This window comes from Pinus tabuliformis, chromosome 5_2 (genome assembly GCF_031772625.1).
Source record: "Pinus tabuliformis cultivar Carrire ecotype Pingquan chromosome 5_2, CPIR1, whole genome shotgun sequence".
Classification (NCBI taxonomy): domain Eukaryota; kingdom Viridiplantae; phylum Streptophyta; class Pinopsida; order Pinales; family Pinaceae; genus Pinus; species Pinus tabuliformis.
In genome coordinates, this window is record NC_142306.1 from 864,590,849 (window position 1) to 864,603,510 (window position 12,662).

At 34.2% G+C, this 12,662-nt stretch overlaps 1 protein-coding gene across 1 annotated transcript; it reads right to left on the reverse strand.

Annotated features, from left to right (window-relative positions):
* Positions 1-2,054: 2,054 nt before the first annotated feature.
* On the reverse strand, positions 2,055-12,389 carry LOC149162062 (calcium/calmodulin-regulated receptor-like kinase 2). The gene is made up of 2 exons (XM_089435623.1): positions 11,244-12,389; positions 2,055-2,959 (listed from the first exon to the last, which is right to left on the reverse strand). Exons 1-2 carry the CDS (start codon positions 11,461-11,463, stop codon positions 2,241-2,243), a joined length of 939 nt encoding a protein of 312 aa, XP_089291749.1. The 5' UTR covers positions 11,464-12,389; the 3' UTR covers positions 2,055-2,240.
* Between the last annotated feature and the right edge of the window lie 273 nt (positions 12,390-12,662).

Consider the following 12,662-nt stretch of genomic DNA (forward strand, 5'->3'; position numbering starts at 1 on the left):
AATCTTCCACTTCTCCTATTACAATGAGCACTTCATTAACAACTCCAATTCTCTGTAGCTCAACTCAATGTTGACAATGTTTCTCCCCCTCCCACTTTATGTCATCCCTAGAATATCCCAAACTTCTTTAGATCAACTCAATATTGACAATGTTGCTCCCCCTCCCACTTTATGTCATCCCTAGAATATCCCAAACTTCTTTAGCTCTATTTAATAATGCAATCTTGGGAAGAATGTTGTTATTTGAACCTTGTTGAATGAGAAACAATGTTGTTGCATCATCCTTTATATTGTATATAAATTGATTGATTCATTTGATCTTTGGATCATATCCTCATGAGGTACTTGACATGAGGATTCTTCAAAACCATACAAAACAATTTCCCATAACTCCTTTATTAGTAATTTGTTTCTTATTATAATAGCCCAAAAATTATAAATTTTTCCACCAAAAATAAGAGATTATAAAATATAAGAATCACTCAGAAAAAGGAAAAAAGAAAAAAAATAAATTGAAACCTTGTGCGAATCTACTGCTCCACACAATAACTACTACTTTTACATTTTTTAAAATCAACATCATTCTCTTTGTTTTTTACTTTTACTTTTTGCCCCTTTTCTAATTTCCCCGTTTATTTTTACTTTTATTTTTGCTTTTTCTATTTTTCACTTTTACTTTTGTCTTTTCTAATTCTCCCATTTTAATTCTGAAATACCTACATTAATTAAAATCTATTTTTCACTTTTACTTTTGTCTTTTCTAATTCTCCCATTTTAATTCTGAAATACCTACATTAATTAAAATCCACTTTATAGATAAATCATTAAACCCTTTACATCAAATGAAATCTAACGATTCGAAACCCTTTACACCAAATGAAATCTAACGATTCGAAAACTTATCTTTTTCTTTTTCAAAATCACCTGAAAAATATCTCTCCAATAAAAAAAATTCCTTCATGCACCATAAGATAATATCTAACTTTGAATAAACCATTCATAAGCGAAAATGAAAAAAAAACTTTCCTCCCAATGAAAAACAAATTGCACTTCATTTCGACAACAGAGTAGAAATATCTATAACTTCAATATTTTTCAAAATAAACAACGCTTCAAACCTAACCTTCAATGGTTTGGATATTTACCACATAACCAACAAATCAAATCGGTGGTTTGAACACACTCCACTCGATCGGGAGGCTGAGGTGACTATGGATAGCAACCAACAATAGCTCACTCAACATTAACTCTAGCATTTGTTGCAATGTGGATACCACTACCTCTGATCACAGGGAATTGTAAGTCCTAACAAGGATTTTTAGCACGACCATTATGCTAAATTTAGCTTACACATGTCAACCAATTATTTAAATTTTACATTCTATAAGAAACTAGCAACTAACAAGAACTACACACGGAGTGATCAAAATATATTAAGTAAAAAAGTTATGGACTTTGTTATTTTGAAATTTAAAAAAAGTGTGGTTAATGTTTTAATTTAAATTTGACACTGACTTAGTTTATTAGATTAATATTAGGTATTTTTTATTATTATTATTTTATTAGCTTTTAAATATTGCAACCTAGTTTGTTTTTTTGAAATTTTTTGGAAATTTTTATGGTGGGTTTTTTCTGTCAATTTTTCTAAAATCTGAAAAGAATTTATTGAAATCACAAGTTTGATGAGTAACCCTTGTACAATAGAAATGCTCTAGAAGTCTTTTAAGGTGCTGAATCCATATATAGTGAAAAAAACAATTTAAATAACACAAATCAAAATTTCATCTTCCAAAAAATCCCACTAAAAACAACTCCCTAAAAAATAAGTTAAAAAGCCATAATTTTTTTTTAATAAAAACCAATTTATCAAATTAATTTTCTGGTCCTTTTACCCAATAACAAATATTATAAAAACGAAATTGAAAATAACAAATATTATAAAAACGAAATTGAATTGCACAAGGCTGAAATATACATAATTATTCTGTACCTTGTCAGTACAGAATAATTATGTATGGCTACTAAAGTGAATAGGTACCAAAAAAAAAAAAAAAATCATAATAATATAGACGATGAAAAATGCCCCCTCTTCACCTGCGCTGCTACCTAAAACACTAGGTATCTTTTAAATAAGGTTGGTTACATCTGTAGCTCAAGCTTCATCTCTATTCAACTCACAGTGCAGCACAACCACCATGAATTAAGTTTTCCATCTGTACTGTCTCAACCTTCAACTAATTTTAAGTCACAGTAATGTAGAATCGATCACCATCAGATAAGTTTCCATTTGCCAAAAAAGGAGCTTCATCGCCATCGGATAACTTCCCATTTGCTTTTATATTTCTACTTTCCTTCATCATATTCACGATCTCCCTCATCGAAGATCTCTCTTCACTAATGTCCTGTAAGCATAAATTAGCAATTTTGATCATAATCTGCAGTTCCATCATGTTAATTTGATCTTTCATATTTCCATCAACAATTGTCATGAATTTGTCTATGCCTTCGCTACGATATGTTTGAGTCCATTCTGCCAGAGGTGTGTCTTCATGTAGTGCTTTTAAACCTGTGATAAGTTCCAGCAGAAGCACACCAAAGCTATACACATCACTTTTGGCCGAATATCTTCGTGTTTTCATGTATTCCGGATCCATGTAACCATAAGTCCCTCTAACAGCAGTGAATGTAAACTGGTTGTCTTTTGGGCCCAACTTTGATAGTCCAAAATCAGCCATTTTAGCACAGTTATCATCCTCCAGCAAAACATTTGCAGACTTGACATCACGGTGCAAGATAGGAGGTTTTGCTTCTTCATGAAGGTATTGCAAAGCCACAGCAACTTGAAACGCTATGTCCATACGAGCGGCCCAACGCAGTGGACTTGTAAGACCCTTGTTCTTGTGAAGTCGATCATACAAACTCCCGTTGGAAATGAACTCAAACACAAGAATTCGCTCACCTGTAAATGGATCATTTACAGAATTGTTAAAATAATTCGTATAGATCTATTTTAAATATGGATTTAATATGAGGTTAGAGGGGTGCAGATAGACCATCTACAGAATCCTTAAAATAATCAGTATAGATCTATTTTTAATATGGATTTAACATGAGTTTAGAGGGATTTAATTTTTTCATGGATAATTTTTTTTATTATTTAATATTATTTAAATATTTTGTATAATTATTTAATTTTTTAATTTCAAATTTTGTAAAAAAATTATTTTGATGCACGATTAAAATTTCAAAATTTCAACTTTCATGTAAGATACACAATATTACACTTCATACTGAACTATAGAATAAACCTCAACTCAAAAACACTTAACAATAAAATTATACCCACTAAAACATTATCCATATTATCCCTAGTAATGTAAACGTTAAGAGGTCAAAGCCGTATGCACATGGAAACAGAAATAATTAATTTATTACGGTTCAAAACTTTCAAAATTGTTTAATCTGTCTAGGAATCAAAGCTTTCTGCAGAAGAAACAATTGTTAATTAATTTTCCTAATAGACGATCACGACAAGGTTGAGATTAACATAGAAATAACCAGAGCACTAATAAAAGAGATGCAAACCGCAGTTTCTATGTTAAAGGATTTTAGCTTTCAAAATTTGAAAAATTCCCTGGCGAAATTCCCAAATCACCCATGATAGCATTACTCATTGAGAACCATTTAAAATCCCAACGTCCTTTTGATGTACGGGTTTTTGACTGATAGTTTTTAGCCAAATAAATCTATATATATTATTTATTAAATGAAGTTTAACTAGACGTAAAGATAGCACGGTCATAATTCGAGCAGGGAATTTTAAGGTCAAAGGTTATCGCCCATTATTCCTCTGTGTTTGCATTGTGCATGCAATGTAGCTGACTGTATCATGTCGTTCAGAGGCCATTTAAAATTCAACGATAATTTTGTAAAACCCATTGGCAGATGTTAATTAATGTTTACTAAAATCTACATGGTTTACCAACATCTACATGGTTTACCAACCACTTTTGACAAGATAATAAATTAATTGAAATTTTTTAATATTTTATGCGTATTTAAAAAGAGATAATTTTTTATAAATTATTATAATTTTGGTGATTTAAAAAGTTAAAAAGGTAATTTTGAAAATTAAATGAAATGTGAGTATAAAATGGATAATATGAATGAAAGTGTTTTTCATTTTCAACTCCTATGCTATAGCATGTGTTATAGATTGTTTAGTTTTATGAAATTTTAGGAATTGACCAATGACCAACTTCATTATGAAGTGTATGGGAATTAGTTTTTATCTTATCAAAGTTCATTTTCTTGATGCTAGTTGGTTGATTGTGAAGACTCCACGAGTTGAGCTTGTCCTCCTAAACACGCAAAGATGGTGCAAGATCTTCACACATGATTGGAAATGTCCCTATTAAGTATAATTATCACTGTAGCTAAATTTTCTTATTCATCTCTGGGGGTTATTATATCTGCTAATGTACGGATTTTGATGCAGTGTTGATTAGTAAGTATAATTATCACTATAGCTAAATTTTCTGATGCATCTCTTGGGGTTATTATATCTGGTAATATACAGATTTTGATGCAGTGTTGATTCCACTGTTTTTTCCTACGGTTGGATAATCTCCTCTCCTGTATTTAGGTCCAAAGCACATACATATTACTATATTAATCTCAACAGGAATCACAAAAAAAACCCTTCTATGTTGCTTTTGCCCCCAAAATTGGCTTTAATCCTATCAAGTTTTTGCCCCATGTCACTTATACACACTTCTACACATCGACAACACAGTTACAGAAGAAAGATATTTCGTATTAACAATATAAGTTCTGAAAGAATGGAAGCACTCATAAGCTCTTTAGTAGACAAACCTGAACATAAAATCCATTTGTAAAAACATAATAATAATGAAATTGTTTCTTATTTTCAATGATACTAATAGCTAAACAATTTTTGTTGCAAAAAGTTGTAATAAATAATGCTATTGAGATGCTCTGAACTGCAGCTTCATCCCAGCTCCAATCCTTATTCACTTCGATAGTGACCTTCCAGGGAGAGAGAGAATCGAGATGAATTATTGCTCTAGGGAACATTAGGTTTGAATGTTCATGAACCTTCTTATGGTGTTTTGTGTATGAGATCCATTTAAGGGATTATTATGTTTACGATTTTGAGCTTTCTTTGGAAGTCATGACATGGATGTTTTAATAGATTTATATCATTTATATCAGTGTGTAGCGTTAGGTTTGTAATGGTTGCATGGTATCTGTAACAATATTTACCGCATAAGGAAAGGGAGTTTGCAGCCCTTATCGTTTCCCTTGATTTGGGAATGCATGTGTTTGTTCTCTTTCAAAAAAAGGATAAGTTTCTTTTGGCCATTTGGTAGATTAAACGATTGTCAAATACCCGTCATCAATAAGGAACATGTGTGCCATTCAATAGTCAACATTATATGATTATATGGGTCACTCTAATTTTACCTTTTGACCTATTTTTCGTAAATGTGGTTTTCTAATGTTAAAGTTTCACTATTTTTTCCCTTTAGAATTTACTGATGGAGGTTATTTTAAAATTGGTTAAACTGGGCAATGTTCAATAAGCATAGTTTTGGGAGGTAAAGTTTCATTCAAGTTTTGAATATTCGATTGCGCCTTTTAATAATTTCAAAATAGTCAATTTTTTCAATTTTAAGATAAGGTTTAATAAGCAAAGTTTCCAATATTATGGTGTGATTTGCATCGTAGTTCTTAGTAGGGTGTGGTTCTTAGTAGGGTGTGGTTTTTAGTGGTGTGATTTCCCATATAATTTTTAACATAATTTTTATTAGAGTGAGGGATAATTTTCTTAGGACAATGCTTTATGGATAAGGTTTATATTGGATTTTGTCTTTTAGATTTAGGAGTTATAGTTCCACTTTGTTATCGGGAATTTTGTTTATGAAGATAGTTGTTAGGTGTATTGGTCAATTTTGAGTCATTCGAAAAACCATCTTTTTATAAAATGGATGCCTTGAATGTTCCCTATACAACACCTTAATTTTGGTCTTGACTCAGAAACAAACGCCCTGAATCAATCAATCAATCAACCTCTGATGGAGCATTCTAACAAATCCAACCACAAAAACCTTTAAAAGTTAATGCACTAATTATTATACATGTTTTTGTAAACAAAGTAACATGACAAAGCTAAAAATATTTGTTTATAATTTGTTTTTCATAAAGTAAATTTGTCTTGTAAGAAATGTTTTTTCTTTTTAATTTCTATAATTTAAAATATTTATAATAAATAATGTTTTAAATGTTTACATAATTCTAAACCATTCTAAGTCATAAAAAAATAAAATGAAATATTATATTTTAATCACTAAAGGAAAGTAAGTATAAAATTAAATAATTTTCACTTTCATTTTCATTTTAATGGTTTAACAATGGTGAATAATTTACATCATATACAATAAAATTGGATTATGTAAACATGTCTTTTCAAATGTTAAAATTCTCTTCAATGATATTTGCATTCTAAGAAAAAGCCATGTTAAAAGATTTTTCAAAAACCCAAAATTATAATAATTACATTAAAAAATTTAAAAATAATTTTAAAAAGTATGCAAATAATTTTAAAAAGATTAAATGAATATAAAGTAAATTTTTTAAAATTAATTATTTAAAAAAAATGGTATTGTTTAATCCGAGTTTTGGGTTGAAATCAATATTTTTTTTGGTAAAATCTCTATCTTTTGATTATAGATATGGATTCAGATTCAGTATGTGAAAAACCCCTAGGGCAAACTAAAATGTCTTTCCCTATTTTTAACGAAAATATGATTATTAAAGAGTACATAGGTGTTGCGTTATGAAATATTATATAAAACCATGAGATTCAAGGTTTAAATCCCCTTGGGTCAAACCAAAAAAAATGTTATTATTAGACATTTAGTTCTCATTTATCCCTAATGGGGGTAGATGAACATGGTACATGGGATCTTAAGGAGGGTGTCTCCCACCCCAACGAATCCCATATAGATATAGGTGGGGGGTGGCGTGCCTCCCCCATGCACAAGCTTGTGCGGTATAAATTCTATTTATTGTCGAGTTTTACCATGGATAGTCTCTGGTGCAAGAGGAGAGCTATGCAAGAGAGTGTAGTATTAGTATTAGCTTTGTTTTGGTCACTGGAACATTGGTTCTATGCCCCTATTTGTTTCTATGGTAACTTCACTCACTAGTTTTGGTCGGTGTTCGATAAATTGAGAGGGGAGCCCAACAATGGTGATTCCTCCATTTTGGGATAGCCGACATTAAAGGATTTGGTGTTGAGACTCTGGGTTTACAAGTGTTATGGATGTCGAGAATTAGGGGAAGATCTCTTTTGGTTACTGATAGTGTGTCATCAGGGCAAGGGAGAGAAAAGGCATCAAACCAATGGAGTGGTGAACAGGAATTTATAGAGTGTCAGACTCTTGGTTGTGTAGGGTGGTGACTAGGTCCTTGGTTGTGGTTTTCATCTAGGAAGCATAAGGCATAGGAACAAGGTATTATGATTTTTCTTTCTGAATTGGTTGCATTTCATGGTTAATATACTATGTTGGTTATATTGGCATTCTCATCCTTTTCCTGGTGGTGATACATATAATTCCACTCATTTTCATGGTGGTAATACATATAATGCCACTCATTTTCATGGTGGCAATACATATAATGCCACTCATTTTCATGGTGCTATGGGGTTTTTAGTTCTGGGATCATTTTATTTGGGTCATGTTCATATTGTGGGTGCTAAGATTGAGAGGGAAGATTTAGCGCTTAGGGGGTATGGGTAGTTCCCCCTCATTTTGGAACTTTGATGGTTATTTTGGTAGTGGAATTGTGTTGGTTAGATAACTTGTGGTCTAGTGGGTAGGGAATTTTCAATTCAAAAATACTGTAGGGATTGTAACGTGAGTCAGTTTGGCATTGGGCGATGTGTAGATTTCTGCGGGGGTGGTTTATACCAGGGGTGCTCTTCGAGGGGCGCTGCATATTTTTGTTATGACGATTGTTACCCAGCGTCTTTTGTTTATTGATTTGGTGCCACACTAAGGACGCCTTACAAGTGTGGTCGTGTAAAAAGAGGGGGTTGGGGAAGTGATAGAGACCAATATAACCATCCCCATAAAATCGGGTTCTCCTCTAGGCAAGGAAGCGACACCTATGTTAGCAGGGCCACCCAATTCCCTTAAGAATGAGCTTGGTCAAGTGGACATTCGAGATTAGATTAGGTAACTTAGATTACTTGTGTTTTATCTCATCAAGGATAGACACAGCAACATAAATGAAATTATCTCCTTTCTGAGTGATATACAAAGAAAGTAGTGCTACATGCAGGACATATGACCCATATGGAGAAACATGTTCACTATGATTTTAGGCCTCAACCATCTCCCAGTTCACATCCAAAATATCTTTCTCCAATAACTTCATTGGATACATGATGCCTTTTGGATGTACTTTGAATCTGCTAGTGTTTTGCCTCTTAGTCCCATTCCATTTTTATATGGTTAATCCTTTTGGCAATGTATGATGTTTTTTAAAACTACCTACTGGCCAAAAAATCTAGTATGGTAGAGGTCGGTAGGATTTTGGAAATCCATGGGCAAATATGTAAATGTTTTGTATAATAGAAAAGTTTGATTTACAAAAAAAAAAAAACATTTATTTATCATTTTAAATAACTTGTAAAAATGGGCCACAAACTCCTTATAGACAACTAGTATATGAAGTATAAAGAATACTTCCAAAAAATATCAAACGGCTAATCACCCTGTAAGAAAACATGAAACGAATGAAATTACAATGGATCTCACCATGGATCTCAATATATTGTTGTGTCTGAGAACCAAATAAATAAAATGAAAGTATAATGTAATATTATGATTTCTTGAAACTTCTTGAAGGCTCTACATCCCTCAAATGTAATTTGTATAAATTATAAATAGTGGGTTTCTGATGTAATTACATGTGATGTTTGGTTTTTTTTACTGAGATGGTGTTTTTTCCAAGTGGGTCTTTGTATAAATGACAAATGTAACGGTGAGATGTTAAGCAATTTGTAGGAGTTGGGATTGATGTTCCAATAATATTTGTTCTATTAAGATATTTTTTGTCCAATAGTTAGATATATATGTCTTGGTATAGTAAGTAAGAAGCAAAAACAACTTGAGGAGGAGCACAAGATCTTTTTAGTTCGACAACAAAGGTTGTAACATTCTTTTGTATATACGTCATTATGAGTTATATAAAATATGAGTTTATTCAGTTGTTCCATGTGTTCGATTCCTTTACTTGAACATATATCGGTGCCTTGTGTAAAGTGGGTGAGTGTCTCTGCGTTAAGTCTAATTTACTTTGTGTGTGGGGTTTTTGTTTCACATATTGTTTTTGTCCATACTCTCACAGAATAAAATGCCCAAGACGAGTATTTGGGATAGTGAGTCGTGAGGGAGCAAATTCTTATGCTATTAGCTATTGGTCTCAACCACGGAGTAAAAGCAACGGTGCTCAGTCGAGTAGGGATGAGACCATTATGAGCACAATGGAAGCATTTGTACCCGTGAGTCATCTATTGGGGTTAGGTACATTCGAGGATAAATTGGTACTAGATTACATCGATAACCCAAGCCTATAGGTCTTCCAATGTTAGTGATCAAGTCTCGGAAGTTTCATCGTCTACTAGGCAAAAATTGTAACACAACTAGGAGGTCGAAGTGTACTTGGATTCCTCATGAGCTTCCATAGGTGAGGTTCCATCACGGGATTCTAGGAAGTTTGAGAGCCATTGATTTCAATCAACGATGCATATTGATTGTAGACCCACCCTCCATTTTAATTACATCACGGGGAGAGCCCCCTCAAGGGTCATGGGATTTTGCCAGAGGTTCTCGACTCTTCGCTATGGAAAGTAGAACCCCAAGTCAAAACCAAGAGTGTAGACCCCTTTTCCCCCCCCACCTCCTTCATTGATATCATGTGTTACCCTCCCCCCGCTTGCAATTCACCCCATTGTATATTGTTATAAATGGATCGTAACCATTGAATGGAGGGCCCACCTCAATAGAGACTTAAGCCTTGTTTGGATAGTGGCTCTATTCGTCTGATCATGGCCATTGATTGTGGAATGAGATCGCCTAGTCACGAGTCCACAATCACATGGGCTAAGGCCCTACGAGGGGTTGGAGAAAACGAGAGTCGATCATTTATGTGTCTAGGTAAGACATCCTATGAGGATTCAAAGAGAGGTCAAGGCACGACCTCAACAAATAGCCCACGAGTGGTAATTGCGTGTCGAATGAGTTTGGGGTTTAAGCCATTGTGGTGTTTTGAAAGAAGTTGTGACCACGAAACAAGACCACACTAGTGCAAGCTCGACTAATGTCAATCAAGTTATGTTGATCCAGTTAAGGGAGGCATATTGGTTGTCACATTAGGCATGGAGTGAGAAGACAAGAGAATTGGAGCTCATTGGAAGCCCAAATATTTGTATGTTTTATTTAATAATAAAGTTACACATCTTTTTCCCTTATTCTTTTCTAATTAGGTTTTTCACATAAAGTTGTTTTCTATTTTCGTTCTGTGATTGTATTCCACATATTATTCGGATATATAAATTTTATTTAAAATAATTTTATTCCACATATTATTGGGATATATAAATTTTATTTAAAATAATTTTATTCCACATGTTATTCAGATGTATAGTTTTTATTTAAGATGATTCCGCATTTTAATTCTTTGGATTTCTATTTCAGATGTATAGTTTTTATTTAAAATGATTGCGCATTTTAATTCTTTGGATTTCTATTTCATTAGTAGAATCTAGAGTTAAATTATCATACCATTATAGATCTACAAAATTTATTTACAGATCTGATATTTGTATAAATAATGTGTTGACTGATATATTAACAATAAAAAAACTTAAGAAGTATAGATTTGATATTTAATAAATAATTTGTTGACTGATTTATTAACAATAAATAAATTTAGACAACAACTATACAGTCAGTCCTATCGCATCAGAAATATGGATCTACGCTAAATCAAAATAGATAAATTTCTACGCTATCCTGAATGAGTCTTTGACCGAATCCCTTTGGAAATAAAAATAAATAATATTCAATGTTTAGACAGTCCCCATTCTTTGGAAATAAAAATAAATAATATTCAATGTTTAGACAGTCCCCAAAAGAATGAAGGCGCACCTGGTTGCAGGCACAATCCGATGAGATCCACGAGATGAGGATGACGTGGCAATCTGAGAAGCACAGATAATTCTTGTTTGAATAAATTGGGATCTAAATTTGTTGCCCTCTTGACGGCCCCCAGCTTATTTCCTGGTAACTGGGCACGATAAACAAAGCCAGAGGCCCCCTGTCCAACTTTAGCTGTAAAATTGTCAGTGGCATTGGCCAGTTCCTCCATTGTGTATGTGCGTATGTCTATGCCCACCTCCACTGTGTTAGTCCATAAGTCTATAATGTCTAACTCCAAAGAGTTGCCACCAGGGTTGGCGAGTTGCCCCGTTGTGTGCGTGACTATGTCTATACTATCCCTCACACTATCGTTGCCCCGTTGTGCGTTGAAGGCTTTCTTGAACACAGCTATAAAAATGACTAGCAACACCAGAGTGACAGCGATTGCAATTCCTATTTTGCCCAAGATGTCCAGCCTGCCACGCGAAGCCCCGGCGGAAACGGAGATGTTTGCAGATTTAGGGAGAGGGGAAGGGGCGAGAGAGGGAGAGTGGGAGGGGGACGAGGAGGGTTGTACGATTGTCGAATTGCTCCTTTGGTTAGAGGGAGGGGGACTGGGAAGTAGGAGGGGGGATGGGGTGGAAGGTTGTACGATTGTCGAATTGCTCCTTTGGTCATAGGGAGGAGGAAGGGGGACGAGAAGGGACGGAGAGGGAGGTTGTACGATTGGTGAATGGGTAGAGTTGGAGGAGCAAAAGGAGGAGCAGGAGGAGGAGGCAGGCCCGGAGCCGTTGTAGGTGGAGGAGGAGGAGGCGTGGTAGGTGGAGCCGTTGTAGGTGGATGAGCAGGAGCAAGAGGTGGCGGAGAAAAGAAGGCGTTTGGTAGTTTTTAAGAGGATGACGGAGGGGGAGGGGGGCTGTCCAGCTGGTATGTAATCGGAGGGGTTTCAACGGAATAGTGGGAGGGTTGTCCGATTGTCATGTAATAGTAGTGGTAGGGAGTGGATTTCCAGTGTAAGCGGGCAGAAAGAGTGCAAGACGCCAACAAAAGCTGGAACACAATGCGCAGCAGCCGAACTTCCATCTCCGCAACAGTGCCCATATTCGAATATAATTATCTGACAGAGCGGGGAACAATAACCAAGAAAACACAATAATTGATAAAGTTTTATGGAGCAAACTTTTCTTCCTCGCTGTGCGCAACGTGTTCATTGCGCTGGTGTACCAGTTTAGATAAAAGTAGTCAACATTTACTCTCATCAGGTCATCGGTATTGGTTGAGACGTGTAAGACGTGTAGATTTACATCAGTAGTGTAACGGTGGGTTAGGTTTGATTTGATTTGATTTGTTTTATATTAGGAATTTTTTGGATTGAAATTATGAAGTGATATTTTTTTTTTTTTTTTTTGTAATTTTAGATTTTAGTAA

Excerpts from the sequence above, each read along its gene's own strand:
- LOC149162062 (XM_089435623.1), bottom strand. The coding sequence starts at position 11,463 with ATGGAGGAACTGGCCAATGCCACTGACAATTTTACAGCTAAAGTTGGA. Across the intron at positions 2,960-11,243 it reads CGGATTGTGCCTGCAACCAG|GTGAGCGAATTCTTGTGTTT; the intron begins GTGCGCCTTCAT and ends ATCCATTTACAG.